Source organism: Brachypodium distachyon, chromosome 1 (assembly GCF_000005505.3).
Source record: "Brachypodium distachyon strain Bd21 chromosome 1, Brachypodium_distachyon_v3.0, whole genome shotgun sequence".
Lineage (NCBI taxonomy): Eukaryota > Viridiplantae > Streptophyta > Magnoliopsida > Poales > Poaceae > Brachypodium > Brachypodium distachyon.
In genome coordinates, this window is record NC_016131.3 from 7741485 (window position 1) to 7766509 (window position 25025).

General features: G+C 41.4%; 2 protein-coding genes across 2 annotated transcripts; one reads left to right on the forward strand and one right to left on the reverse strand.

Annotated features, from left to right (window-relative positions):
• Nucleotides 1–378: 378 nt before the first annotated feature.
• LOC100840876 (vam6/Vps39-like protein) lies at nt 379–10458 on the forward strand. The gene is made up of 13 exons (XM_003560569.4): nt 379–874; nt 1851–2062; nt 2627–2758; nt 2847–2990; nt 3469–3581; nt 5415–5835; nt 6611–6940; nt 7447–7668; nt 7813–8055; nt 8170–8598; nt 9055–9153; nt 9464–9680; nt 9942–10458. Exons 1-12 carry the CDS (start codon nt 466–468, stop codon nt 9662–9664), a joined length of 2955 nt encoding a protein of 984 aa, XP_003560617.1. The 5' UTR covers nt 379–465; the 3' UTR covers nt 9665–9680; nt 9942–10458.
• A 401-nt stretch (nt 10459–10859) lies between these two features.
• LOC100842089 (protein POLLEN DEFECTIVE IN GUIDANCE 1) lies at nt 10860–17247 on the reverse strand. The gene is made up of 11 exons (XM_003560571.4): nt 16535–17247; nt 15670–15821; nt 14878–14981; nt 13875–13963; nt 13721–13794; nt 13497–13647; nt 13010–13177; nt 12407–12504; nt 12194–12316; nt 11545–11613; nt 10860–11453 (listed from the first exon to the last, which is right to left on the reverse strand). Exons 1-11 carry the CDS (start codon nt 17082–17084, stop codon nt 11253–11255), a joined length of 1779 nt encoding a protein of 592 aa, XP_003560619.1. The 5' UTR covers nt 17085–17247; the 3' UTR covers nt 10860–11252.
• Nucleotides 17248–25025: the final 7778 nt, after the last annotated feature.

Genomic DNA, 25025 nt, shown 5'->3' on the forward strand with positions numbered 1-25025 from the left:
GGGAGGCGTTTCTTCGGCTTCCCAGGACCGGGGTTCCCGAGATCATCTTGTACTTGGCCCTTATCTTTAGCTTCACTAGGGGTCGTGTCCTCGAGGCAGCCTTTCCGGGCTCGTCGTTTTCCGGGAGTCCTTGCTGACAGGGATTCGTCACTGACGACCCACGCGTCCCGTATCAGTGGGACTCCGTGGGCCACTGGTACGACACCAATTTTCAAATTCGTGAGTTTATGGATGAAACTGAACATCGCTGCGAAGTTTATGTATCCAATGCAATTTTCTCGATGTTTTTTTTCTGATAAAAAGTTCCAAAAATAAAGATTACTCAGAAAAAAGAAAAAAAATCCTCTCAACGTCCTACTAGGGTCTCGCCTTTCCGATTTGGACCACCTGTGCATCTTCCTCCCACACGACGACCACCGCGGCCACGTCACGTAGCGGGGAGGGCCAGCCCGATCGCGGCTGGCCATGGTGCACAGCGCGTATGACGCCGTTGAGCTGGTAGCCGGCGTGCCCGGTCGCATCGAGGCCGTCGCCTCCCACGCCGGCAAGCTCCTTGTCGCGGCCTCCGACTGCTCCCTGCGAATCTACTCCCCGCCGCCCCCCGCTGATGGCGAGATCCGGAAGGATGGGCTCTACACGCTCGAGCGCCAGGAGCCGCGGCTGTGGCGACGCGCGCCCTCCGCGATGGAGGCCAGCGCCAGCCGCGACCTCCTGCTCTCGCTCTCCGAGTGGGTCGCCCTCCACCGCCTCCCAGGTCTCGAGACCGTCGCGGTCGTCTCCAAGACCAAGGGCGCCAACGTATTTGCATGGGATGATCGCCGGGGCCTGCTTGCCGCCGGCCGCCAGAGGCGCCTAACCGTCTTCCGCCTGGACAGTGAGAATCTAGTCGTTTGCTTTTGATATATTCACCCATTTTCTTTTCATTGCTATGGTTTGACAATTTGCTAGATTGGTGTTTCGTTAGAGCTAGGAATTGCCCGTTTCAGCCTCGAATCTGAGAATTGTAACTCTGGGGGTTATGGATTGCGAATTGGTGCTCAGAGTTGGTAACTGTGAAAGTAATGGTTCTCGAATTTAGATCACAAGCTCTGGTCTCGAAGTTGGACCCTTGATTGGGTATCTCGGAAAGAGGACACTCAAATAAAACTTTGCAAGTCTAGAGGATAAGAACTACGGAGTAGTACCCAAATGCTGAATATTTCTGTGATATACAATTGCAGTTTTCGTAAATCTATACTGTACTCCATCATGAGATTTTAATTACTAAGTCGATTAAATTTGGAAGCCTTTAGTGAAGACTTTAAAACTTTTGATTTCTCCGTCAATATACTCATGAAAATATCCAAGGCAGGAAATACACCTCTTTTATGTTTTTTAAGTTTATGCATGCTGTGCACATTATAATATTTCAAGATCAAGTTCTCTTGATGTAGTGCTGTAACTGCTGTTGCCATATGATTTAGTATGCCACAAGATGATGTCTCCTATTTAACCATAAGAAACGGTATTCCTTTTAAAACTTTAGTTGTTGCAATCTTGAGACTTTAAAACATATGTTCTATGATATTTTTTTCTAATTTAAGATGCTTGTATTTTTTTTGTTGGCATGGGAAATTGGCAGTAGGGAAAATTTCCTGCAGAGAAAAAGCTTCATAGTATTTTCTTAAAGGATGGTTCATAGTGTTGTAAGAGCAAGGTAGAGAAGACTAATTGTATTTAGCAACATTACCTGTTTGATAGATTTGTCTAAGATTGTACGGTTAAATAAATATTTTAGGAAGATGCCAATTGCCAAATGGTTAAATGATCTTGTTCTGAACAGTTAAGGCAACTTTATTTCTGTTTGTCAGGTGGACGAGAATTTGTCGAGGTGAAGGAATTTGGAGTCCCTGATATGGTCAAATCAATGGCCTGGTGTGGTGACAACATATGTCTCGGGATAAGACGGGATTATATGATCATAAATAGCATGACCGGGGCATTAACTGAAGTTTTTTCTTCTGGGAGGATTGCTCCTCCTTTAGTTGTGCCTCTCCCTACTGGGGAGCTCCTCCTTGGAAAGGTATAGTACTTATTTCTCATATTTTATGATGTTACGAGTTTATAGTTGTGTTCCTGTTTAATGATCTTGTTTAGCAGTTAGATGATAGTTTTTTTGTTGTGTTGTTTGGTTAAAACTTGACTAGATGACAAATTGCATTATAAGAAGAATGTAGCAGTCCTTCTGAAGTCAGGAATTTATTGTTGTTCTCTTCCCACTGGTACCTAACTGATAACGAAGTTGAAATGTCTTTTCAGTCACATTCCATCCACAATTTGAGGATAAGAGAATCTTTTCTTGTGAAATATTGAAAATGTTGTATCAAAGTTGATGTGAAAACTGTAGCGTACACACGCATTATAATAGCACTAGGCAGTAGGCACCATTTAGAACACGTTCATGTTTTGTAATTAGCTATCAGAAGGGACCAGATTAATCCAGATTCTGAGCATGCTTTCAGAATTGAATGGTACAATAGTAATGTGGCATGAAGTGTTTCCTGTAAAGCAGATATGGCTTGAAGTCATTGAGATTTAAAAACATATGAAGAGTTTCATTTATCTTTACTTTAGTTCACTTATTCAGGATAACATTGGAGTATATGTCGATCAAAACGGGAAACTTCTCCACGACGGCAGGATAATTTGGTCAGACACGCCTGCCTCTGTTGTTATACATAGACCGTATGCCGTGGCACGCCTGCCACGGCACATTGAGGTGATTTTTTTGTACTGTATATTTGGTGGTAAAGTAAATATCAGAGTCATAAGTTTGTTGGTCCACCTAACCAACAAGTATTTTTCAGATACGGTCTCTTAGAGCTCCCAACGCATTGGTTCAGATGGTTGTCCTCCGTGATGTTCAAAAGCTTGTTCAAACTGACAACTGTATACTTGCTGCGCTATCCAACTCTGTCTATGGTTTGCTGCCTGTTCCTATTGGTGCCCAGGTATGCTGTGTTTAATTTATTTATTTTTATTAGGGTGACATAAATATTTACATATTTTTCATTTTGTTATCACAAGTCACAACACTGGTATTCATGCTAGATTTCGTCTTTTGGTATAGGTTGAATGTAGTCTGAGATACCTTGTGACTTTAATGATGATTACATGATGGTATATGAGTATGCAGAAAAAAAAAGAGAAATTAAATGATTTGATCTAATGCTTCCTCATTCTTAACAAAAGACCGTGTTATGTTTGAAGCTGCAGGCAAGGATCTAAGATTCATATCCCTTTTATGTTAACAGTTCCAGTTCAGATTCTTTCCAATAGGTTACAGCATGCAGAGCCCTTTTACATTTTTTTTTCTAGAATGTTTCTTTGATGAAAATTTCAAATTAATGCTAAACTTAGTTGTCTTGATAATTTTAGTAATCACTTTTCAGGGTTGATTCTTGGTTTACATGTTTCTTTGATCTGCAGATAGTGCAATTGACCGCCTCTGGGGAATTTGAGGAGGCACTAGCATTGTGTAAGCTACTTCCTCCGGAGGATTCAAACTTACGAGCTGCAAAAGAAAGCTCAATACACATGAGGTATGTTCAGATTTCTCGATCAGATGGCCACAATAGTACACGATTAGCACATTCCTCAATCATGTCATGGCATAACACAATTGTGTAGATGATATTCGTCTTTAGTCATGCTATTTTAAGCACTGGAGGACAGCACTCTGTTTCTGTTTTAATCCTGTCACCAGGAAATAAAATTCCAGGAAGAGAAAAAACATCATATGCCACTGGAACTCCCAGTTACATGATCTGCCGCTGCAAATTTTCTTGTTCCTTCCATGGGCATCTTCGTTTTCAGATTCTGTTCACATGATGCATCACCTCCATATCCCCTGTCACTGGTCTTTAACATGTCTCGTTTTTTTCCCCGAACTCACAAAATACCCTTGTGGGTCTGTCCCTGTATCCCTCTGCCCCCTTTTTTCTCTCCACTCCCCGCGTCCGTCTCTCTCCATGACCACAAGGCAAGAAGAAGATGGCCTGGTGGCAACACGAACTCGAAGAGGTGGCGGCATGTCCTGGCCACTAGTTACTGCACAACAGTGCCAAGGACAGGGTATGCAGATGGTGAAGACGATGTGGCAGAAAGGACCAGTGTGCATCGCTCCGCAGCAATACTAGTACTAATGGGGCAATTGGTGTCCTAGCCCTCAGGCCAAGCAGACGTGGTATGGTAACCGGTGTTGGTCCCATCCACACCAGTGTCGGTCGCCAACATGAGCAAGGAGCTAGAACTTGCTCTGGCTCCATCGTTCTCTGGATGGCGTCTCCGACTTTAGCAGCATGGCATGGAAATCATGGTGAAACTGAGGAGTTACACGAGCCTGCCTAAGCAGTTGAATTCAAAGGTTGAAGAGAGAGAACATATGCATATACATGGCTGCTCACAGGAAACTTGTTCCGCTGTTCTTTACAAGGAGACACATAATGAGACTTGCTGTGAATAATTGAGAATGTAATTCATATTTAAGAGTAGGCACAAGAAATGTGAAGCTCCGAGTCATCATAACCGTTGGATTTTAGGGTACAATGATCAGGTGAAGCTAGCATTGACCGGTTTGGCATGTGGGGCTTGGCTGTTACATGTACACAAGGCCATAATGGTTTTTGTGCACCCTTAACAGCAAGCAACTACGGCGAGATGACGGTGATAACTGGAGTGAGCTTAGTTTAACAGGCATGGACAGAATGAGTTATGTAGTGGCAGATAGTGGTACCAAGTGTTATTAAGTGGCATATAATGGATTTCCTCTTTGATGAAGGAATGTATATGGCATACCCTTTTTCACGCACAATTCTAAAAATATATTATACTCCCTCCGTCCAAAATTAACTGACACACGGTACACCTAAATAAGTGAACTTCCCTTTCATTTTTTTATTTGACTAATCAGCAGCACTTGGCAATGTATACCATGCTAGTTTACTTCAGCCATAAGCTTTCTTACCTTAAAAACACTATATGAAAGCTTTCTACAAATATAATTATCAAATTTATCGTTGATGTGTAATGGCTAGCATGCCCCTTTTCTGTGGACTATAATTTATCAAGTTGAACAGTCACGCTTAATTCCAGGCAAACTTTGCACACAGGAATCCTGTCATGGTATCAGTAAATTTGTATTGTATGCTGCTTCTAGTCTACTTCCTCCGTTCCATAATTCTTGTCTCAAATTTGCCAAAAAATGGATGTATCTATTCGTAAAAAGTGTCTAGATACATGTAATATTTCGACAAGAATTATGGAACGGAGGGAGTAGAATAGAAGTAGGTGAACTGCCTTCTTTATTTCATCTCGAAACGGTTCCTTTCATATACTAAGCAACAACATCCTTCCTTTTTTATTTCATGAATCAGATATGGGCACTTCTTATTTGATAATGGGAGCTATGACGAAGCAATGGAGCAGTTTTCGAATTCACACGTGGATATTACTTATGTGTTATCTCTATTCCCATCCCTTGTTCTGCCTCAAACACATATTATAGGTGAACATGACAAGCTCCAAGACCTGCCAGAATTAGCAAGAGAGTCTTCTGATGTGACGGATGAAATGGAGTCATACTCTATGCAACTTCATGAATCTGATGATAAATCTCCATCGGAGAATAAGAAAATGAGTAATAATGCTCTAATAGCCCTTGCGAAGTACTTGCAGAAGAAAAGAAGTGGGATAATTGATAGAGCAACATCTGAAGTAACAGAAGAGGTGGTCTCTGGAGCTGTGCACCATAGCTTAATCTTATCTGAGCCATATAAGTCAAAGAAGCCAAACAAGGTAGCTATTGTTTCAAATGCCTGACTCTTCTTGTTGCAAGTATTGTAATTGCTTGTGACAGATGTGGGATTATTGGATAACAGGAAGTATAACACATAGTAAACCAGGCACTGGTTTTATCCAAATACTGGAAAGTCAAACTAATAACTGCTACATCCCATGTGGTGTTAGTTTAGATCTTTGAGAAGAACTCTTACCATACCTATTTTTAACTCTAGTTTGATTTGATGCAATTTCACGTACTGTTCCTGATACTGCAGCTTGCCTTTCCTAGAGATAAAATTCACGTTTAGGATCCCTGGACCTTAAATTGATATCTTTTGTCAAAGTGGCTGGAGAATTTCATTCATTGTGCATCTGAGGTCTTTAGATTGATTTAGTAATCTTATGTGTTTCCTAGTGTCACTAAAAAGAAATTGGAAGAAAGAAGACACATGCTTATGCTTTCGTTTTTCCTGGAGGTTAATTAGGAGTAGGACAAATTCAAACATGCTCTCAAGAATCAGGAGTCCAAGATTGCGTATGAACTTAAAATTCCTTGTCTACATCCTAGTTATTCGCATTCGTTTAAACATGATGTATATTTAATTCCTTGGCATGGGAGGAACATTCTGGTGTCAAAGAAACAATAATTTGTTGTCAGGAGTTCTTGGGCCTTGTGTTTATGGCTTTGCATGGTGCTATACTGCTATGTATTTGTGCAAATAGTTGCAAATCTAAGAATATATTTGTTAACTATTTACACATAATAGTTCTGCTGTATTTGTATTGTCAGAAACGACCTCAGACACATAGAAGCTCTGTTGCTAGAGAAACGGCGACTGTACTGGACACATCTCTTCTTCAAGCTCTTATTCTTACAAAACAGTCATCAGGAGCAATAGAATTATTGAAAGGACTTAATTATTGCGATTTGAAGATAAATGAGGAGTTTCTGAAGGAAAGGAGCGATTATATGGTGTTACTTGAGCTCTACAGAAGCAATGACATGCATCGTGAAGCTCTCCAGTTACTCAATCAATTAGTTGAAGAATCAAAGTCTGACATGGTCAATACTGATTTTAATAAGAAGTTCAACCCGCAAATGATCATTGAGTATCTCAGGGTATTGTTTTTTTCTCCTTTATAGTCAATTTGTCATAAAACTGATACTGTTTTCACCTCTTCATGGCTTGCATGGTGTTTTATTTTCCCTAAATCCAGTACCATTTTGATACCTAAATGTTTACATGCATACTTATTTATTGAATTTGGAAGCACCAGCCCAAATATTAAATTCTAGGTGCATATTAGTGCAGGGTGACTTCTCGATTGCCAGTCCTAGTTTATAAGCTTTTAGTTTCATTTGATATGGTGGTAGGATCATATCGAATTTGGTTATTGCTTATATTATTGACACCCTGTCATGTTATGTTCATGCATTTATTATTGGCTTTTAGGAATCACTCATTAACATTATAAAAGAATTATTGGCAACAACAATCTTTCCGATGGTATTATTCATATGTGTTTAAGGTTATTTCTTAGATATTTCTTTTCTTAATATCTTCTATCGCATTCTTCAGTTTTTTTTTCAACAGCTGATCTGAGATTCTGTTCTCTTTTGTGCAGCCCCTTTGTAGATCTGATCCAATGCTGGTTCTAGAGTCTTCTTTATACGTTCTTGAACGTAACCCGTCAGATACTATTGAACTCTTTCTATCTGAAAACGTACCTGCAGATTTGGTAAATTCATATCTGAAACAACATGCTCCAAATTTGCAGTCAACTTACTTAGAGTTGATGCTTTCAATGAGTGAAACTGGGATCAACCCTAATCTGCAAAATGAGCTGGTATGTAATCTTTCAGTTATCACTTTGTTAGTGTGTAAAATTGATTTTGTATCGTTTAGATGGTCTTCCGTAGGCTGTTCCTATGAGTATCACTGTTAAAGGATTTCTTCTAATCTCCTGATATTTGAACTTTTTGGTATGAAGGTGCAACTGTACCTTTCTGAAGTTCTTGACTGGTACAAGATACTGAAGGATGAGGGAAACTGGGCCGAGAAAACATATACTCCGACAAGAAACAAGTTGATATCTACACTAGAGAATAATTCAGGTTACAATACAGACATACTTCTTAAACGCCTCCCACAGGATGCTCTTTTTGAAGAGCGTGCTATATTGTATGGGAAAATAAACCAGCACCTCCGTGCATTATCTCTCTATGTTCACAAGGTACCACTGCTCTGTGATGTGCTTTTGATACCCAATGATAGTATGTGTTTAACGACTAGAGGTTAGTTTGAACTTTCAAAGGTTATCCAGAATAACATGTGCACTACTATGCAGCTCCATATGCCAGAGCGAGCGGTTGCATATTGTGACCGTGTATATGATGAAGGAGCACAACAGCCTTCCAAGTCCAATATTTATTTTAATCTTCTACAAATTTATCTAAACCCAAGAAAAGTTCAAAAAGAATTTGAGCAGAAGGTTATTCCAGTGGCATCGCAGTACCCTGGAATGCAGAGGGGTAGCTCTGCTACTAAGGTCAGAGGGGGGCGTATGGGTAGAAAGGTTGTTGAGATTGAAGGGGCTGATGACATACGCTTCAGCCCCAGTGGAACAGATAGTGGCCGAAGTGATGGTGATGTAGATGATGTTGGTGATGGAGGCCCTATAATGTTGAATGAAGCACTTGAATTGTTAAGCCAGAGGTGGGACAGAATAAATGGTGCCCAGGCTCTTCGGTTGTTACCAAGAGACACAAAACTCCAGGTAAATGTTTTATATATTTGAACGATACCTTTTCATCTGGCCTAGGTTTATATTAGGCACACACACACACCATCCTATTGTGGTATTCTGTTTGAAAAGAAGAAAAGTAGGAGTATAAACTTTCGTGTTAAATGTAATACTCCCTCCGATCCATAATAAGCGTCGGGGATTTAGTACAAAGTTAGTACAAAACTTTATACTAAAACTTTGTACTGAATCCCCGACACTTACATTCTCCCTCTCTCCATACATGACATATCTGTATTAGCTGGTGCATTTTATTGTTATTCAGGCTGTCGCAAGATACAAAAATCACGCCCCTTAAAAAAGACTACAATCATCCAGCTTCTGAGATACCTGTATTGAAAATTTGTTACTTAGCTGTTCAATTTCATCTTTTGATGTGTCGGTTCTAAGGCTTCTGAAAGTCTAATAATATTGTATGAACACTTGCAGGATCTGGTATCTTTTCTCGAACCACTCTTGCGGAACTCTAGTGAACATCGGCGTAATTATATGGTTATCAAAAACTTGATTTTCCGGGCAAACTTGCAGGTTAGCTTGATTTCATGTTCTCGTATACCTGTGTTCCTGTAACCGTTCTTTGGGGAATGCCAGCATGTATTAGATTTAACTGATAGTATTGTGCTGCCTTGTCTAATAACCTCCTACTGTAGCATCTCTAGTCTTAAAAAATGTAGATGTATGTAATCATTTGTGCGCACTGATAAATATGCTATCTCATCAGGCATAATTGCATGCATACCATAGTTATGGTGAGCTCACCTCATTAACAATGCTGTGATTTCTTGCCACGAGTGGATTTCTATTCTCGAAAGTAAATGAACTTTGATCTATATATCAGGTAAAGGAGGATCTGTACAAACGACGTCAAGCTGTTGTGAAGATTGATGGAGATAGCATGTGTTCTCTTTGTCATAAGCGCATTGCAAATAGCGCTTTTGCAATTTATCCAAATGGACAGACATTGGTGCACTTTGTATGCTTTAGAGAATCACAGCAGATTAAAGCTGTTAGAGGAGCAAACTCTGTGAAACGTAGATGATATGGCCATGCACCAGGTTGGTTCAACTTGTGCCCTGATTTTTTTTGGAGATCTCTGAGTTGAATACAGCTGTTGTTTGACTTGAAGGTCTGAAACATAAGGTGTCCCATCACATAGTACCGCCATCCAGTTCCAGTCTCACAAGTTTTGATCCTCCTAGTTGATTCATAATTTGTGATTGTTCTGATCTTGCAGACATCCTTTACGTTTTTACTCTTAGAATAAATCAAGCATTTCTGCTAATTTCATTCCACTTGAATACATATCTATTTGACAGGTCAGGAACTTGGAGTATCAACCACCAAAATATATGTTTGAACACCTGGCTGAATTGGCTAACAAGCGTGCAAAATTTCCATCATCCTTGGAGATGAAATGAAATCCTGATTCAATTTCTAATCCATAAGCATCGTTGGATGTGCAGTGATAACAAGATGTTTCTGGTTGTTGCATATAGTTTCCACCGATGTCTTACGCGAATCTTTTTGTTGGTCATTACTGGATTTGATTCGACTGCTGCAGAAGACTATTGGGGTGCGCTCCTCACTCTCCGGAGCCTTTATAGAAGGGCATGAGCACGCTTGTTGATTATATATTGCTTTCAAGAATGCATCCAGCGTGGTGTAAATAGTTAGGTGTTAATTTTTTGTACAAATTATAAGATGGGTGTTGTAACATTCGATATATTGGATAAATATTGAAATAGTGTAAACTTTGTGTAAACTTTCATCAAACATATATTTCACAGGTTTTGTGAAAAAATATCATTGAATCAAAATATGTAGGTTTCCTAATAATTTTGTAAATTGATTCTCGAAGAATAAGGTCGTCAGAAAATGATTTTTTTCTTTATTCTCAGAAATGCATAGTTTTGTAATATGTTGTACAGTATATAGTTTAAAGTCTTATTGGAGAAAACCTTTTCCTTCTCAAATACTCGGTGATCTGAAAACGACTGTAGGTATACTTTGTGTAAACTTTCATCAAACATATATTACAGTATATAGTAGAATGTAGTAATGTACAATCATGTCTTGCACAAAAGACTGATCTGAAAAACTGTTTGAGTCCGTGGCCAAAACTTTGCTAGCTCTGGTTCCAACAACGTAACGCCACATACTTTCAAAAACAACCTGACGCCCCATACGCGGTAAACAGAAAACATAAGTAGAGACGCAATGTCTGAAACAGAAAGTTTGACAGTCGCAGCGGTGAAACCTCTTTCTTCTCAAATAAAATGTAGCAATGTACAATCATGTCTTGGTAGATTCACAAGCCTTTTTGCAAAAAATCTTCTCTAGGTTGCAGCAGATATAACTTTAGGATGAAGCTACGAACTATCAACAGAAGGATTACAGAAAGAAACTATAAACACTGCAAAATTGGACTATACCCAGTTCCTCGAACGTCACGGAAAAAGAAGATATTTGTCATATTCCTCTCTGCTGTACTATACTGTAAAGAATTTTCTGTCATAGGGCAATGTATGACTGAACTCACAACCGATGCAGTGGTTGCTGTACTTCAAGCACCACAGCAAATTTTCGCAAGGATGTCATCTTGACACCAGGATTACGGTGCCAAGTACTCAGTCCACATGTTGTTTTCTTGTGAGGCGAAGATTTACATACCAAGTCGCGAGGCAGCGCAGTACCAATCCCACTAGTATCTTGAATATGGCAAGCATAAAGTAGGTCAGAACTGACCAGAGCAAAATCCAGAATGTTCTCCAGATGAATGGGCCAACGGGCAGGAGGGTGGCATACACTGGAGTCAGTACACGAATTACCTAAACAAACAGTGCATAACTTGCTCGTTAGTGAAATCTGTAAATACAAATTGGCAGCACAAGAGCATTTACATTTCACGTGTGAACTTACAACACAAGCAGGGGCTAGGGGGATGAATGTTAGATCCTTCTGACGGTCATCAGATTGCTCGTTCAAAATCTGTGCGGATATTTGTCAGCAATATGAGCATTAGTAGCAACATTCAGATGAACAATGTTCAAATTCTAGGCAAATGAACTAGCAATATCACAGAATTTTGGTATGTTCAACAAATGAAATCATGAAAATAATACTCGAGCATCTCCCATGGACACCGAAAGGACAAACATATGGAGAGCTAAATGGCAAGTAAAATTATTCATCAACATATGTACGTATAGATACAATTTCCCAAGTGACACCCATCAGGAGAAAGGCAGTAAATAGAGTGAGACATGCCACTGCTGTAAAAAAAGAGAGTGAATACGTGCCCACAGATTACCAAGGAAAAGTTAGAAACCTCGGAAAGCAGCACTGTAAAATAACAGCAGTATATAAAACCAATATTTGCCCACTAACCAAATTAACATTAGTAAATTGGGTGTTTCACATTTTTTAACTCGGAAATCATTCTGAATACCGCTGTTGTTTGCTTATTCATCTGGGTATCAAAGCAGCTTAAGCTATGTAGGCAGGAATTTATCAGAATAAAGAATTCCATATACACATGTGACTGATGAAATTTTTGTCCGCGCATCACCTGCTTGCATAGGTCTTCCAAGAACTCTGAATAAGCAACTGGCTTTATCTCATTAAATTTTGCAAGGAAAGAATGCTTAATAGCATCAATAAGTACTTCACACATAAATACCAAAGAGGCATTCTGCAGTGACAAAAAGAAGTGATGTTACTTCTCAAACCAAATAAGCCTCTGGTTTTTGGTGAAAAAGTATGAAATAAACATTCAACTTACAACAAGAAAACTGTCAAACCATGGTCCCTCTGCCTCCAAGATATTCTGAGCTAGTACAAACAGTAGAAATGCTGTGATGTGAAATCTCTCGATGATGTCTGCAAATTTTAATGATGAAACAAATGAGAAACAGGTTCAATAATTTCTCAACAATTAAGCATCGTAAAAATGGAAGAAAAAAGAAACTCAGCATGTTAAATACAGAGCACGGTGCTAATTAAACACTAAGTCTATAAAACATAGTACTTTTTGCAATCAATGATTTTCTTGAACCTTGCACTTAAGGCCCGCAACTTGCTTCCAGAACATGAATACTCCAAAGTAGTTAATACTCCAAAGTGATGCATGATTCCATGTAGGCAATTTATTTACAAAATCGAACTCAGCACTATTCATCATACCTAAAGAGCTGAAGTGCTGAACACTAGAAGGCTTGGCAGCAATAGTTAGCCATACATGAAAATTGTGACAACTGCATGCAATGCAATGAACCAACAGTAGATCCAAAAGGATCATCCAGGCAATGGAAACATAGTAAATGCAGCAACCCACAAGCATATTATTATTTATAAATTTGAAAATGAGACAATCATAAGAACTCACCATAGTAGACCAAATTGTGAAGGTTCTCTTTGCTAACCCGCTTAAATACGTTGCTTTTAATCTCTGCAAAATTGTTGGACACCAGAAGGGCCAATAGTGCATTGTTGTGGGCAATAATACATGTTGACAGGGTGATAGCTTGGGCTAACAGGACAAATGAATGGACAAGTAATAACTAGTTAAGGAAATCAACTCTAGATTATCAAATGCTAGCCACAAAGTAATGACGGAAACTTACAGTCTAACTGAATGTTGGCTAATTTGATGTTATATAAAACTCAAACCACTCTGATTTTATTTTTACTAACATATCAGTACTGTGAGCTTCTAATCAGCTGGATACTGCATACCAGTGTGGGCTACATAATTTTACTTGGAAATTTATTTGCCACTGAAGGAATTCTGACATCAAGGAATTATAGAATTTAAATATACTCATAGTTAAAGGAAAATAAGGTACAGTAGCATAATTTGCAGCAAAGGATATCAAATGCAACGACAGCAATAGCCTCGTCTAAAAGGAACCGCATCAGTTCAAATGTTGCATTATCCGTTGAACATGTTGACAGTCCCTCAGCTGAGTTGAACAAAACTTGCAACACATCCTCGCCAAATGATTGACATAGTTTGTCAAATATCTAAGAAGATAGGGAAAAAGGTTAAGTGTGCTTGCTATAATGTACATACATTTCCAACAAAGAATTTGCTTACCTCAAGTACATTGTATACCACATACAGTTTGATCGTGCCCTGGCCGCGAATGACATGGTAAATCAAACTAATATCTGGGAAACAAAACAAATTGTTTATCAAATCAGTGTGCGATATCATTTTGGGTTAGCAAAATCAAGGGAAAAGGCCGAACCTATCATTTGCAAAGAAGCAACCCCTAGGGCTAGAACTACAAAACATCCATAATCTGATAAGTCAGCAGCATTTGGCCGCAGAAACTGCCTGTCACAAATACATTAGATAAATAAGTAAAGGACTCAAGGGCCACAAACAAAGGATTCAACTCGGAATAGGTGCATTTACAGTAATACAGCAATTATATGTAAACGGATGAAAAATCACTGATGCTACAAGCACTTGGTGTAGCAAAACGTGGCATCATGAACAACAAATAATTCATTGGGATTTTTTCCTCTGATATAGATATGGCTATCGTAAATGTCTGCCAGTCTTTAAAAAGAAAAGGTCAACCTACAAACTAGACCAATAATGGCAACCGATGATACCAAGTATAATCAGCCAGTCCACTTAACTTGATTACTAGCAAACAGATAAAATATTTACTTCTGCTGACTAAGTATACCCTTTCAACCATGGTATCGTTACTTTACTGTAGGAACATGATGAACACTGAACAACATGGGCAGAAGAAATGTGTATTCCTATAGATTTTAAATAAAGGAGCATACTTTAAATTTTTACATGGTTGCTATTGCAACTAGAAGGGATCATTGAACTACTAATATATATACTCTCAACCCAAAAAAGGAACCTATATAAGAAAAGAAACATTTTTGTAGATCCCAAAAACACAATTGAGGTCCTCTCTGGGGGAGGATAACTAATCAAAGGGTTAATGTTTTCAGCAAAGAATAGATTAAGATTATGTGAGAAGGCCTGAACTAGTGGTAACTTTAAATTTAAGCAGAAGCCTCCCAGACATGCCATAAATAGATGTCCTAAGGTCAGTCTAAGCAGCTTCAGATACAGTTGCCGCCAAAAAAATGGTATCCTTTTAAAAAAAAACATAATCCTAAAATATATGTGATCAAGTATTTAATTTGTATCATATATCACAAAATTTTGCCAAAACCTATTAATATGTAGATCATCTAGTCCACAATAGCTTCGCCCACCTGGTTTTCAGCACTCGCCAAACTGTCATGACAATTCTTGCAGGCATAATGGTGAGCAAAGACAGAAAAGAATCCAAGCAGACAAAGAATCCTGCGACAATTAGCTGCAGCATTGATCACAATCAAACATCTTCCCATTATTACAGAAATGCACAATAACTCCAGAAACATGTAAAGTAATGGATAGCAAATGACCTATCGTTCATTTATGAGGGTGGCATCAGATTATGGTGCAATCATTAGTTCATTACCATTTCAGGAGTCTACTAGGAAACTCAGAGCACCAGGCACATTCTATGTATATATAGCCTATTAGCCTAGTCAATAGTTATAAATGTTGAGATTGGATAACCACTTCAACTATTCGTCTGGATCTGTTATAACTTAGGATGCAGACAATACTACCTTTGTTCCTAAATATAAGACGTTTCGGCTTTGTCCTAAGTAAAACTTCTTAAAGTTTGACCAAGTTTATAGCAAAATGTACTAATATCTACGATATCAAATAAGTATACTATGAAGATATATATCATGACGGATATACTGAAACTAATTTAGAGTTGTAGAAATATTGCACAACATGGTTTAGAGTTGTAGAAATATTAATTTAAGTCAAAATATGTGGTCCTAACGTGGTTTCAGAAATATTGCACAACTGATGCATATTGAATTCAATCCAGCAATGCTAGCAAAGACCCTAAAATTCCAAATACTACTTAGGACAGTCCTATAATACATGCTCTCATTTATAGGCACAAAGCAAGAGTTCACATTGCAAGTGCAGTTATATACCCGTTCACATCTCCAAGGCACGTGAAACATAGTGTTGTAGACCCTCTGCCGCTTCTTATCATTACCCACTGCTATTGTACTTCTAAGTGAATTACCACTATACAATTCTCCAATGAAGTATCTGAATGGTGAATTGTCAAGGCGCTCAACTTCTGCAGTAGCACGTAGTTGAAAAAAGGTGTCAAGGCACATATTGGACTTCTTAACTCAAAGCCGTGTTCATCTAAACCCATAGAAAAAGCAACGAAAGATATGGATTGGACAGTTAAAAGAAAATGCAAACCCACATCTGGTAATAACAAAAAAAATGCATAATTTCCTCAAAACAAAGAATGAATTATCTACCTTGCTAGTTTAAGTTATTTGGATCCAACTCCCAGTACTTCTTTTGTTGTCTTGTACTGCTGAGGTACTTTTGACAAGGTCACAGAAAATCAGTCCATCTTTATGTTTTCGACTTCAAAAGGAGTATCAGCAATTAAATGTACGTTATGATATGTTTATCTGCAGATTTTCTAAGAAAAGCCACAAAACTTCAAACTAAAGCCATTCTACCAATGTTCTTAAACAACAATGCACTTTGTTTCTCATGCTCTTCCAAATTTAGCTGGACACATAAAACCTATAAAGAAACCACCTCCAGTGTATCCCAACAGCAATTTTTACTTCAGAATTTATTTATTTTGGTGTTTTGAAGTTCACAAGTGCTCATAGGGGACGAAATTTACAAATCATACACTAGCAGAATTTCTGAATACGAGTGTTCTAAGTTCAGGACAGGTGAAACAAGCTTGTATCATGGAAGAGATGTAGGAGTATAAAAAACTAAACTATGTGCCCGAAACAAGCGAACAGAGATTTATACCTCCGAGAATGTTGCTATTCTCCTTCATGAACTTTTCCCAGTCCAGCGACTCCTCCTTCTGCAGTTTCTTGACGTCACCGTTCACCTCAGGTCGGCAAGCCGCGTCCGTCACATCAGCCACCGCCGCGGCAGCCGCTGCGCTTTCCCGTGCGCTGCTTCCGCAGCTGCTGGTCGCGTCTTCCGCAGGCGCTGCCACCACCCTCCCATTCCCTGAGACGCTCCTCTGCCTCAACTCCACCCCAACGTACGTCACACGGCTCGCCACGGACCTCTCCGCATCCGAGCTCTGGCACACCTTCTCCACGACGGACATCAGATCCGTTACCCTGAACGCCGCCGCGGCCGCGTCGCGGTCCACGCGCGGCTCCTCCTCCACGATCGGGGGGCTCTGGAACCCCTGCTTGCGCTTGGCGCGTCTCCTGCGACGGCGCTGGCCATCGGAGGAGGACTCGGGGAGGGAGCGGGGGGATAGGCCGTCGAGGTCGTCGTCGTCGAGGTCGGTAGCGAGGAGCTCGAATGAGAGCTTGCGGTCGCTGGATCGGAGTGACATGGGCGGCGCCCGCCGATGCGGCGAGAGAGAACTCTCGCGAACCCTAGGCGCGGGCGTTTTGCCGCCGACGCACGGCGGCGAGGAGCGGAGCGGGAGCCGAGGGGAAGGTGAGGCGGAGGAGTAACAGACGCAGAGGAGAATATTTTTGCTGCGTTTATTGTGTGCTTTTCTTTGCTTAATTTCTGATTACTATTAATTTCCTTTTAAGATTTTTATGGTGATGACATGCCTGAGCGAATGAAAGCAAGTGTCTTCGCAGTTCGCACCTGGAGAACTGAATGCGATTCCTAGGACACTTTCGAGAATCGCCGGATTCGGTAATGACATGTCAACTGACAATTTGCCATGACGGCACATTCAGGTTTATCTCAAATTATCATAGCGTGAACATGTGCAATATTAATTGATGCACCTAAAAATCGCAAGTAGTTTTCCATGCAACTCTAGGCCTCGTAATGTGCAATTCCACATAGAAATACTGAATTTCTTTATCGTCCAAAAACAGAAAATTCAATTATGTGAAATTCACCATCGAAAAATCTCTCGATCTCCAAAACCAACATTGTGGTGAAACATATAGATAACGTGCTCGTCCATTTGGTAAAATTAGAAAAAAAAATGATGATGCCATGTAGACCAGTTTAATTACAAATCAACAAACCGATACTCCATGGAGACTAGTTCAATTATGGGTATGAGATTTAACAATCGCACGTGTTTTTAGATATAAAATGTTATCTCTGTTCCAAGTCAACTATTTTGAAGTTTGACCAAATTTATACAAAAAATATTAATATCTACGATACAATATATATTTAAAAACAGAAAGAGTATATACAAATTTTATCTTCTTTTACATAAATTGTAACATACAACCTCAGTCACAGCAGTATGCCGCACTTTCTTGTTGATCTCCCAGCAACGCGATCAAGGAACGAACGAACGAAACCCAAACAATAACTTACACATCAATTTATAAGTACTTCTACACGGATACGAAGGAATCAACGAATTGAATCTAAAAAAATGAATAATTGACTTTATACACGTGGAGAGAGGCACGCGTCTGGGACCCGACGAGCTACGCGGAGCTGGCCTCTAGGGGCAGCACGAATTCCCGACCGTGTTGCCATCGTAGGTGCAGCAAGAAGCCCCTCCCCCTGGCCCAGTCAGCAATCTCGCCGCCCGCGGGCCTGCGTGCCCGCTGCCCCCGGCCCCGGCCCACGGCCCCGTCCTTGCGGCGCTCGCATCCTGCGCGGCCGTGGCGAGCAGGACAAGGAGGATGAAGAGCAGCGCACGAGCCTGCTTGCAGCCCGAGGACGGTGAACCCCGCCGTGCACCCATTGGCTTCATCTTCATGGAAAGCTAGCAGACCCGAATATGCAACCACGTTCGGAGGAGGAGCTCGATCCGGGAAGAGAATGAGAATGATCTGGCTGGGTTCCCTTGGATCCGTTCCCTTTTTTTCGTACCAGTGACACGTACGGGAGCAGGTATATATATACAGGAGGCTAGCAGCGTCCGGAACGTGTGCATGGGAGATGGGACGCAATTTCCCCGGTGCATGCTATTTTGCGCGAAGTTTACATGAGAAAGTTTTCCTCGGTGCTGGAGGGCTGGAGGCGCGCCACTGCACTTAATTTGCACGTACGAGCTCTCCTTGTGCAGACCGCAGACCGTGTAGTCGGCGGGGGCAACACGTGTCGGTGCGTGAGAGCTGCCGCGTGGGGGAAAAGAAAACATGAAATAGCCCCCGGCCGGTTTCACTGATACCTCGTGGAATTTGGCCGTGTTTTTCGCGGAATCATCACAGGGGCCGGCCGCCGTGAGTATAGAAAACTAGGAATGCTGTTTTCTTCTTCTTTCTGAAACGGGAATGTGCATGCCGTTTTCTCCTCAGACTCTCGCTGATGTATGCTGCTGATGCCGATGCAGGTAAAAAGTCCAAGCTTGCAGGACAAAAAAAGTGCAAGAAATAGAAAAGGCCAAACCCAACGCAAAAGCCCACATGTCCGTCTCTCTCCGAGGACTTTGTTGCGGCCGCTGCTGACTAGCCAGACGGGCGAGCCCAGCTCCATAATTACTTGTCTAATTGGGCTTAATTTGGGCTTTGCCATATTGCATGCACATAGGTGCGGCTCTGGTGCTCGATCTGCATGCCAAAGCGCCTTTTCATCGATCGCAATTAAATCGAAGACGTAACGCACGTGTGCATATGTAGTTATGTACCCCTCACCGCACCACGATGATATGTCTAATGCTGGTGGAGTGGTGGCCATCCTAGAATATATAGGCTGAATGCATGCATGCATGCATGTGCTATGCACCATAGCCACTAACATGTATGATTAATTAATTAGATGTCACGCGCGCACTCTATGCTATGGCCGGCCACCGGGCCACGAAATGGCATAGATCGATCGATCAAGGGTACTTGCACCGTTACACACAAGCAAAGCGTCGGCAAGCCATTTTAAAACTTCGAAAGCCGTTACATGTATTCCAGGAAAAGCAAATCAAAGGGGCAGAAGAAAAGATTAAAGTACCGACTTCAGCTTGTAAACGAAGGAAGAAAAAAGCACGGATGAGCGCCGGCCTCTCCTTACGAACGACAATGAGAGGCAGGTGCGCGCATGCCTGCCGGGATCATACGCGCGCCCGGCCGCCCGATCGCTCGGCTTTCGCGACTAGCTTTGCTCTGTGTCTACCACCACCATCGGCTGAGAGCATTTTGCTCACGACTGTTCAAAGAGTTCAAAACTATATATGAAATGGAGATCGATTAGTTTTCTGACACATGCCCCTCCCTGACGCCGGCCGGCCGGCGTTGTTTCCTGACTCGACCGTCGTATCGTAGACGTTATTATTTTCAAGAATCTATGGTACTCCAGGGGGTTAGAGTAAAGGCTCCGCCGACACAATTAAGCGATTCGATCGCTAGCAGCAGCAGGTACGGTTGGTGTGCATTTCCGGCGTTCACTATTCCAAAAAGATCACACCAGAGAGAGGTTCCCCAGAATCATCAAAGATAAGCACAAACGGACCTTATATTTTGTGATGAGCAGTATCAACCTTCTGTGCTTCGCAAAAAGAAAGTATCAACCTTCTGTGAAACGATGAAATATTAATTAGGGTGTGGTTTTATCTTAGACGATTGATTTTTAAGCAAAATGCTTAAATGTCAGTTTACGTGTCAGAACCGTTAGATTAGTATTTGGTCAACATCCTCACTCCTCTTTCTCCATCATTTGTTCTGAATATTAAAGCACATGCAAGATCCGACGGCGGATCAATCAACTTTTTCTTAACTAAAAATCAGACAACTTAGATATAACAAAACCGTACTATTTACGTTGACTTTTGCAGTTGGTTTTTTATGTGTGATACTTACTCTGTATATTATGATGACATATCACTAAATGATTTATTTGTGAATGGATTGGCTATGATGTGATGTGACCTTTGAATTATACGATATGAATATGATACATGTGTGGAGATCGATCTACCTCTGTTTTTTCTTCAGATGGTGTGTTTTAGCTAGCCTAAATACGCTACAATTATGGCTGGATAACGAACCTGCTCGGTTCGTTAGAACTTGTTAAGATAATAGCTCAACTCAAGTCGTTTCATAACGATCAGAAACAAACTTGGCTTGGCTCCTATGGACGATAAAGGAAAAGAGGGCTGGAGAAAAGACCAGGAGTACGTAGTGTTGGATTATTGGACTTGAATCAGTCATGTTCTGGTACAGTTAAACGAGTAGCTCGTTACACGATACATTAAACTCATTTCTTTAACGAACTCTTCGGCACGACTCGTTAGGCTTTCGAGCTCTAGCTGACCGAGTTGGCCCAAGTAAAAAGTTAGTCGTTTAACTCGTGAATATTGAGTTACATTTCTAGCCCCGCGGTCTCTGAAATGCGGGCCTCCATCGGTGGGACCCACATGGAAGAAAGTCTGGATCCTCCCCGGTGTCATCGTCGATTATCGCAATATGAGTATATGTGATAATAATCGACCGTCACAACGGTTAACAGTCTCTGGCCACAAAAATGTTCGCATGGGAATATGATGGGATGATTGTTTACTAACCGGCATATATAAATGTATGATGACAAAGTGAAAGAAAAAGGCGGCGCAGTTGGTTAAGCTTAACTACTTTGGAACTTGGAAGGCCGCCATCGCACGCCGATGGGAAAAGAAGACACGTACGCAGAACTGCATGCAACCATACACGAAAAGAGTCATCATAGGTCGAAGATGCACAGAACAGCGGCACGTGGCTCTATCGTCCCCTACCGACAATTTAGATATCGTCTTGCTTCTCCGTCGACCGTTCGTTTCCATTTCCGGATACACGTGAACGGTAAAACTTGCAACTAGCATCTGAACTAATCTGTGTGCACCTGTGCAGGCTGCGATGCGCATTTTTCTTGTGTGTGCAGCTGACCACTCATGATATGTTGGTTATAATATGTTGCCATCTCATATATAACCAATCTAACAGTCAGCATGCACGGTAGTTACCGATAAACATGCATTTTCTCCGATCCATAATAAATGTAACTTTGTATTAAATCTCCGACGCTTATTAATTTTGTACTAAATTTTTGACAGTTATTATAAATCGGGATACTATTTTATTGAAACTTGGCTCACATAAGTCTGCCTGTGGACTGATCATGTTGGTTGTATTATTTTTTATAGCCTGTTTATACCATCTTATTAAACTTGCTCTTACATCGAGCGTTAAGGGTATTGTACGCGTTATCTCAATATATAGCCTATACCGAAAGATCAAGGCAAATTTGCCTCCGGTTAAAAGATACAAAAAAAAAGCAAAGGAAGAATAAGTCCAGTGGCCAAAAGCTAGCTGATTAAAACGACGGGATACATATAGAGATACTTAGTTAACCATGCATGACACCGACAGATCACAAGTTACAGATATATTTACATTTACAGAAACAAACAAACAAACATATATATGCACGCGTTAGACACTTAAGACTTACCAGCTAGCCTGCTGCCTGCATAGGCACTTATTAAACATGATTAAATGTGCCAAGCTATTCGATCAACAGCATGCAGATTTTCACACATCCATGGATGCTAGCTAGCTAGTGGTGACCTAGCAGTGTCCGCCGCCCGCGGGGAGGACAAACGCCGCTGCCGCCCGGGCCGTAGTTGGTGCAGCTCGAGGCCCCCCTCTTCAGCCAGCCGCCGGCTGCCCGCGGCGAAACAGGCGGAGGTTGGCCTGCTGCACCTGCACCGCCGCTAGGCAGCCGTCCGCGGGCCGGCGCGTCCGCGGCGTGCAGCTGGAACGCAGCCGCCAGCAACAGCACCAGCGTGGCCCCGGCCATCGCCGCCTGGCCTTTCTTCATCCACACTGCCATAGCCAATGTGATTAATAAAGCTAGCCTAAGATAGGGCTACCTAAGTAGATAGCAGCTACTTAAGAGTGATATGGCTTAATTTCTGTCCTATCCACCTGAAGTCCTGAACTAACTGAACTTCCTCTGCTTCAAGACAAAGATTGAAAGCGCTAGGGGAGCTGAGAGGCTCAGAGCCAGAGGAGCTATGTGAGCCATGCCAAGGTCACCCATGAGGGGTGTATATATATATAGAAAGTTGAAACCAAGTGTGTCTGATCTTTGGAGTTTTTTTTTTGTAAAAGGGAGAACCAGCAGCAGTAAATGGAACAACAACTTGCAACATACAGATGCATACACCAGGTTAAACAAGAGGCTAAAACTACAGCTAAGAGTTGCTGAAGACTTCGGTAGAAGCCACATGCTTGTCCGGAGGAGACATCCGGGGTAAAGCAGCTGACTGAACCTTCAAGGGCCTCCGAATTGATGCTAGTCAGTTGATGCTCCGTCGGTGGCTTGACGGACGGTCCTTCTGACTTGTGCACAGGAGGTAGAAGGTTGAGCTGTAGATTTCAAAGACGCTTCACCGAGCTCAACCTGAATATGCCAAGTTTGCCACATCTGGGGCTCGGTGACGAGGGCTTTCCCATCTGCCCTTGGCGAGCAGCCCGAGCAACCTCAGCGCAGCCTATAGCTGTAAAGCCAAAAGAACAAGATATATGTATGGAAAATCTGACGTGGAAGAAGTCGCCCAAAGATCTAAAAAGCAGCACTTGAGAGATGTAATCGGGAGCCAAATCGAAGGGGAAAAAACATCTCAGATTTCAATTCACAAACGCCACCACGACAGCTTGCAGGAGAGTGAAAATGAGAGATTAATCCCCCACGATTCAGGCATCCAGAAGGACCTTCTGGACGGAGAAGGTCGACGCAACTGCCTTCTCTCGGCTCACCACCGCGGCGGCTCGTGGAGAAGGCAAGGAGAAGAAAGAAGGGAGAAAAGAAAACACCAGATCCGACCACGAGGAAAACACCGAGGACAACCAAGCGAAGGAAAACCACCGCTGGCCGCCAGATCCGAGCACTCCAGGCGGCCATGGACGAAGCGGCAGGATGCCAACAGAGCCCCTAAGGCCGCTTATTTAGCTACTACAACGGAGCTACCTAGACTACTGCTACCAGGACCGGAGGGCCCCCTCCCCCTGGCCGGGAGGGAGAGGGGCCGACGAGGCACTTCTGGAGAAACGCGAGAGAAGAGCGGTGGGGTGGTTGTCTGATCTTCAGAGTAACGGTAATGAAAATATTATAATGGTTCATTTAGTTAGTGAAAATTGGCCACAGCACAACGTTATTTTACGTCCTTTGCTGAAACACATAGTTGGATTCTGCCTTTGCCCGTACTATTACAATTTCGTGGTTATTTGACACAACACACTGCCTGTACCAAAACGAAAATTTGACTATGTAAACCTTTTATGAGTTATTAAACACTAGTGAGCTTGCACATGCAACGCACGTCTCCACAATATGTGTCTTTTGAATTTAATTTCTCTATAAGTTATTTATTATTACTGTACCAAAACGAAAATTTGACTTTGTAGGCTGCTAGGTAAACCTTTTATTAGTTATTAAACATGTGTTCTATATGGGATGTATGCTTGCATTTTAAATCCACAATTTATGATGCAATAAATGTCCAGAAGTGACACCTATGTATTGCCTTCCAGGGCCAAAATTTCCATTGGAGGAAAAATATTGTTTAAAGCCGCCATCCCAAGAAAAAAATTATTGTTTAATTTCCATTGGTTACTACTTGTTGTTCTTATATTTGTTGGGTGAATTTTGCATCTTGTGCAAGCGTGTACTGCAGGAAAGAAAAGTCTGATAAATCAATAATCTGAAGGCTGATTGTTAAGACCAATTCCACTGGATTGCAAATTAAGTTTCAAATTTCTTTGCAAACTTGCAAAATCACACGAAGAGAAACATCTCTTGGTGTGGTGGTGGAGTTGTGGGTGCATAACTCCACCCAGCAGGATTCAAATCCTGATGCTCACAAATCACAATATACTTTAGAGGTTTCCCCTTCAGTCTTTCCCTGAAAAAAACTTGCAAAATCACAGAAAGCATAAAAGTTTAAGTGTTTAACACACAAAGGCAATTACTGCATGGTTAAAATGGTTCTCTTCTTCACTTCCTAGCATGGTTTTCTGGAGCATGATTTAACTCAACTATAGCGAAGGTTCGCCTTGAAGAATAGCACAAATGTAGGAGAAATGTTTGTCTGAAACAATTAATGATCTTGCAAATTTATTGAGGTGTGCAGTGTGCTTCGTGCACCCTCCCTAAATATTTTTGTAAAGAGTATTCTTGTGGGAGATTTAAAAGGGGTGTTTTAGTCCAGCTTGTGTTAATCAAGATTAGTCTTAATCAGTTTGGTATTTAGACCCGTAGTCCAAGTCGCTAACCAATTCAAACCCAGAACCCAAATTGGCGCCAGCTTTCTCGATAAATCCCCAGAGAGTGATGTTTGGCCATTCGTGGAAAAAAGGCTCTCCCGAGGCAA

Coding starts and splice junctions, on each gene's coding strand:
- LOC100840876 (XM_003560569.4), top strand. CDS start 466: ATGGTGCACAGCGCGTATGACGCCGTTGAGCTGGTAGCCGGCGTGCCC. Junction 2,991..3,468: donor CTGTTCCTATTGGTGCCCAG/GTATGCTGTGTT, acceptor TTTGATCTGCAG/ATAGTGCAATTGACCGCCTC. Junction 3,582..5,414: donor GAAAGCTCAATACACATGAG/GTATGTTCAGAT, acceptor TTCATGAATCAG/ATATGGGCACTTCTTATTTG.
- LOC100842089 (XM_003560571.4), bottom strand. CDS start 17,084: ATGTCACTCCGATCCAGCGACCGCAAGCTCTCATTCGAGCTCCTCGCT. Junction 13,648..13,720: donor TGGTATACAATGTACTTGAG/GTAAGCAAATTC, acceptor CTATCTTCTTAG/ATATTTGACAAACTATGTCA. Junction 13,178..13,496: donor TATTGCTGTCGTTGCATTTG/ATATCCTTTGCT, acceptor ACTAGTTATTAC/TTGTCCATTCATTTGTCCTG.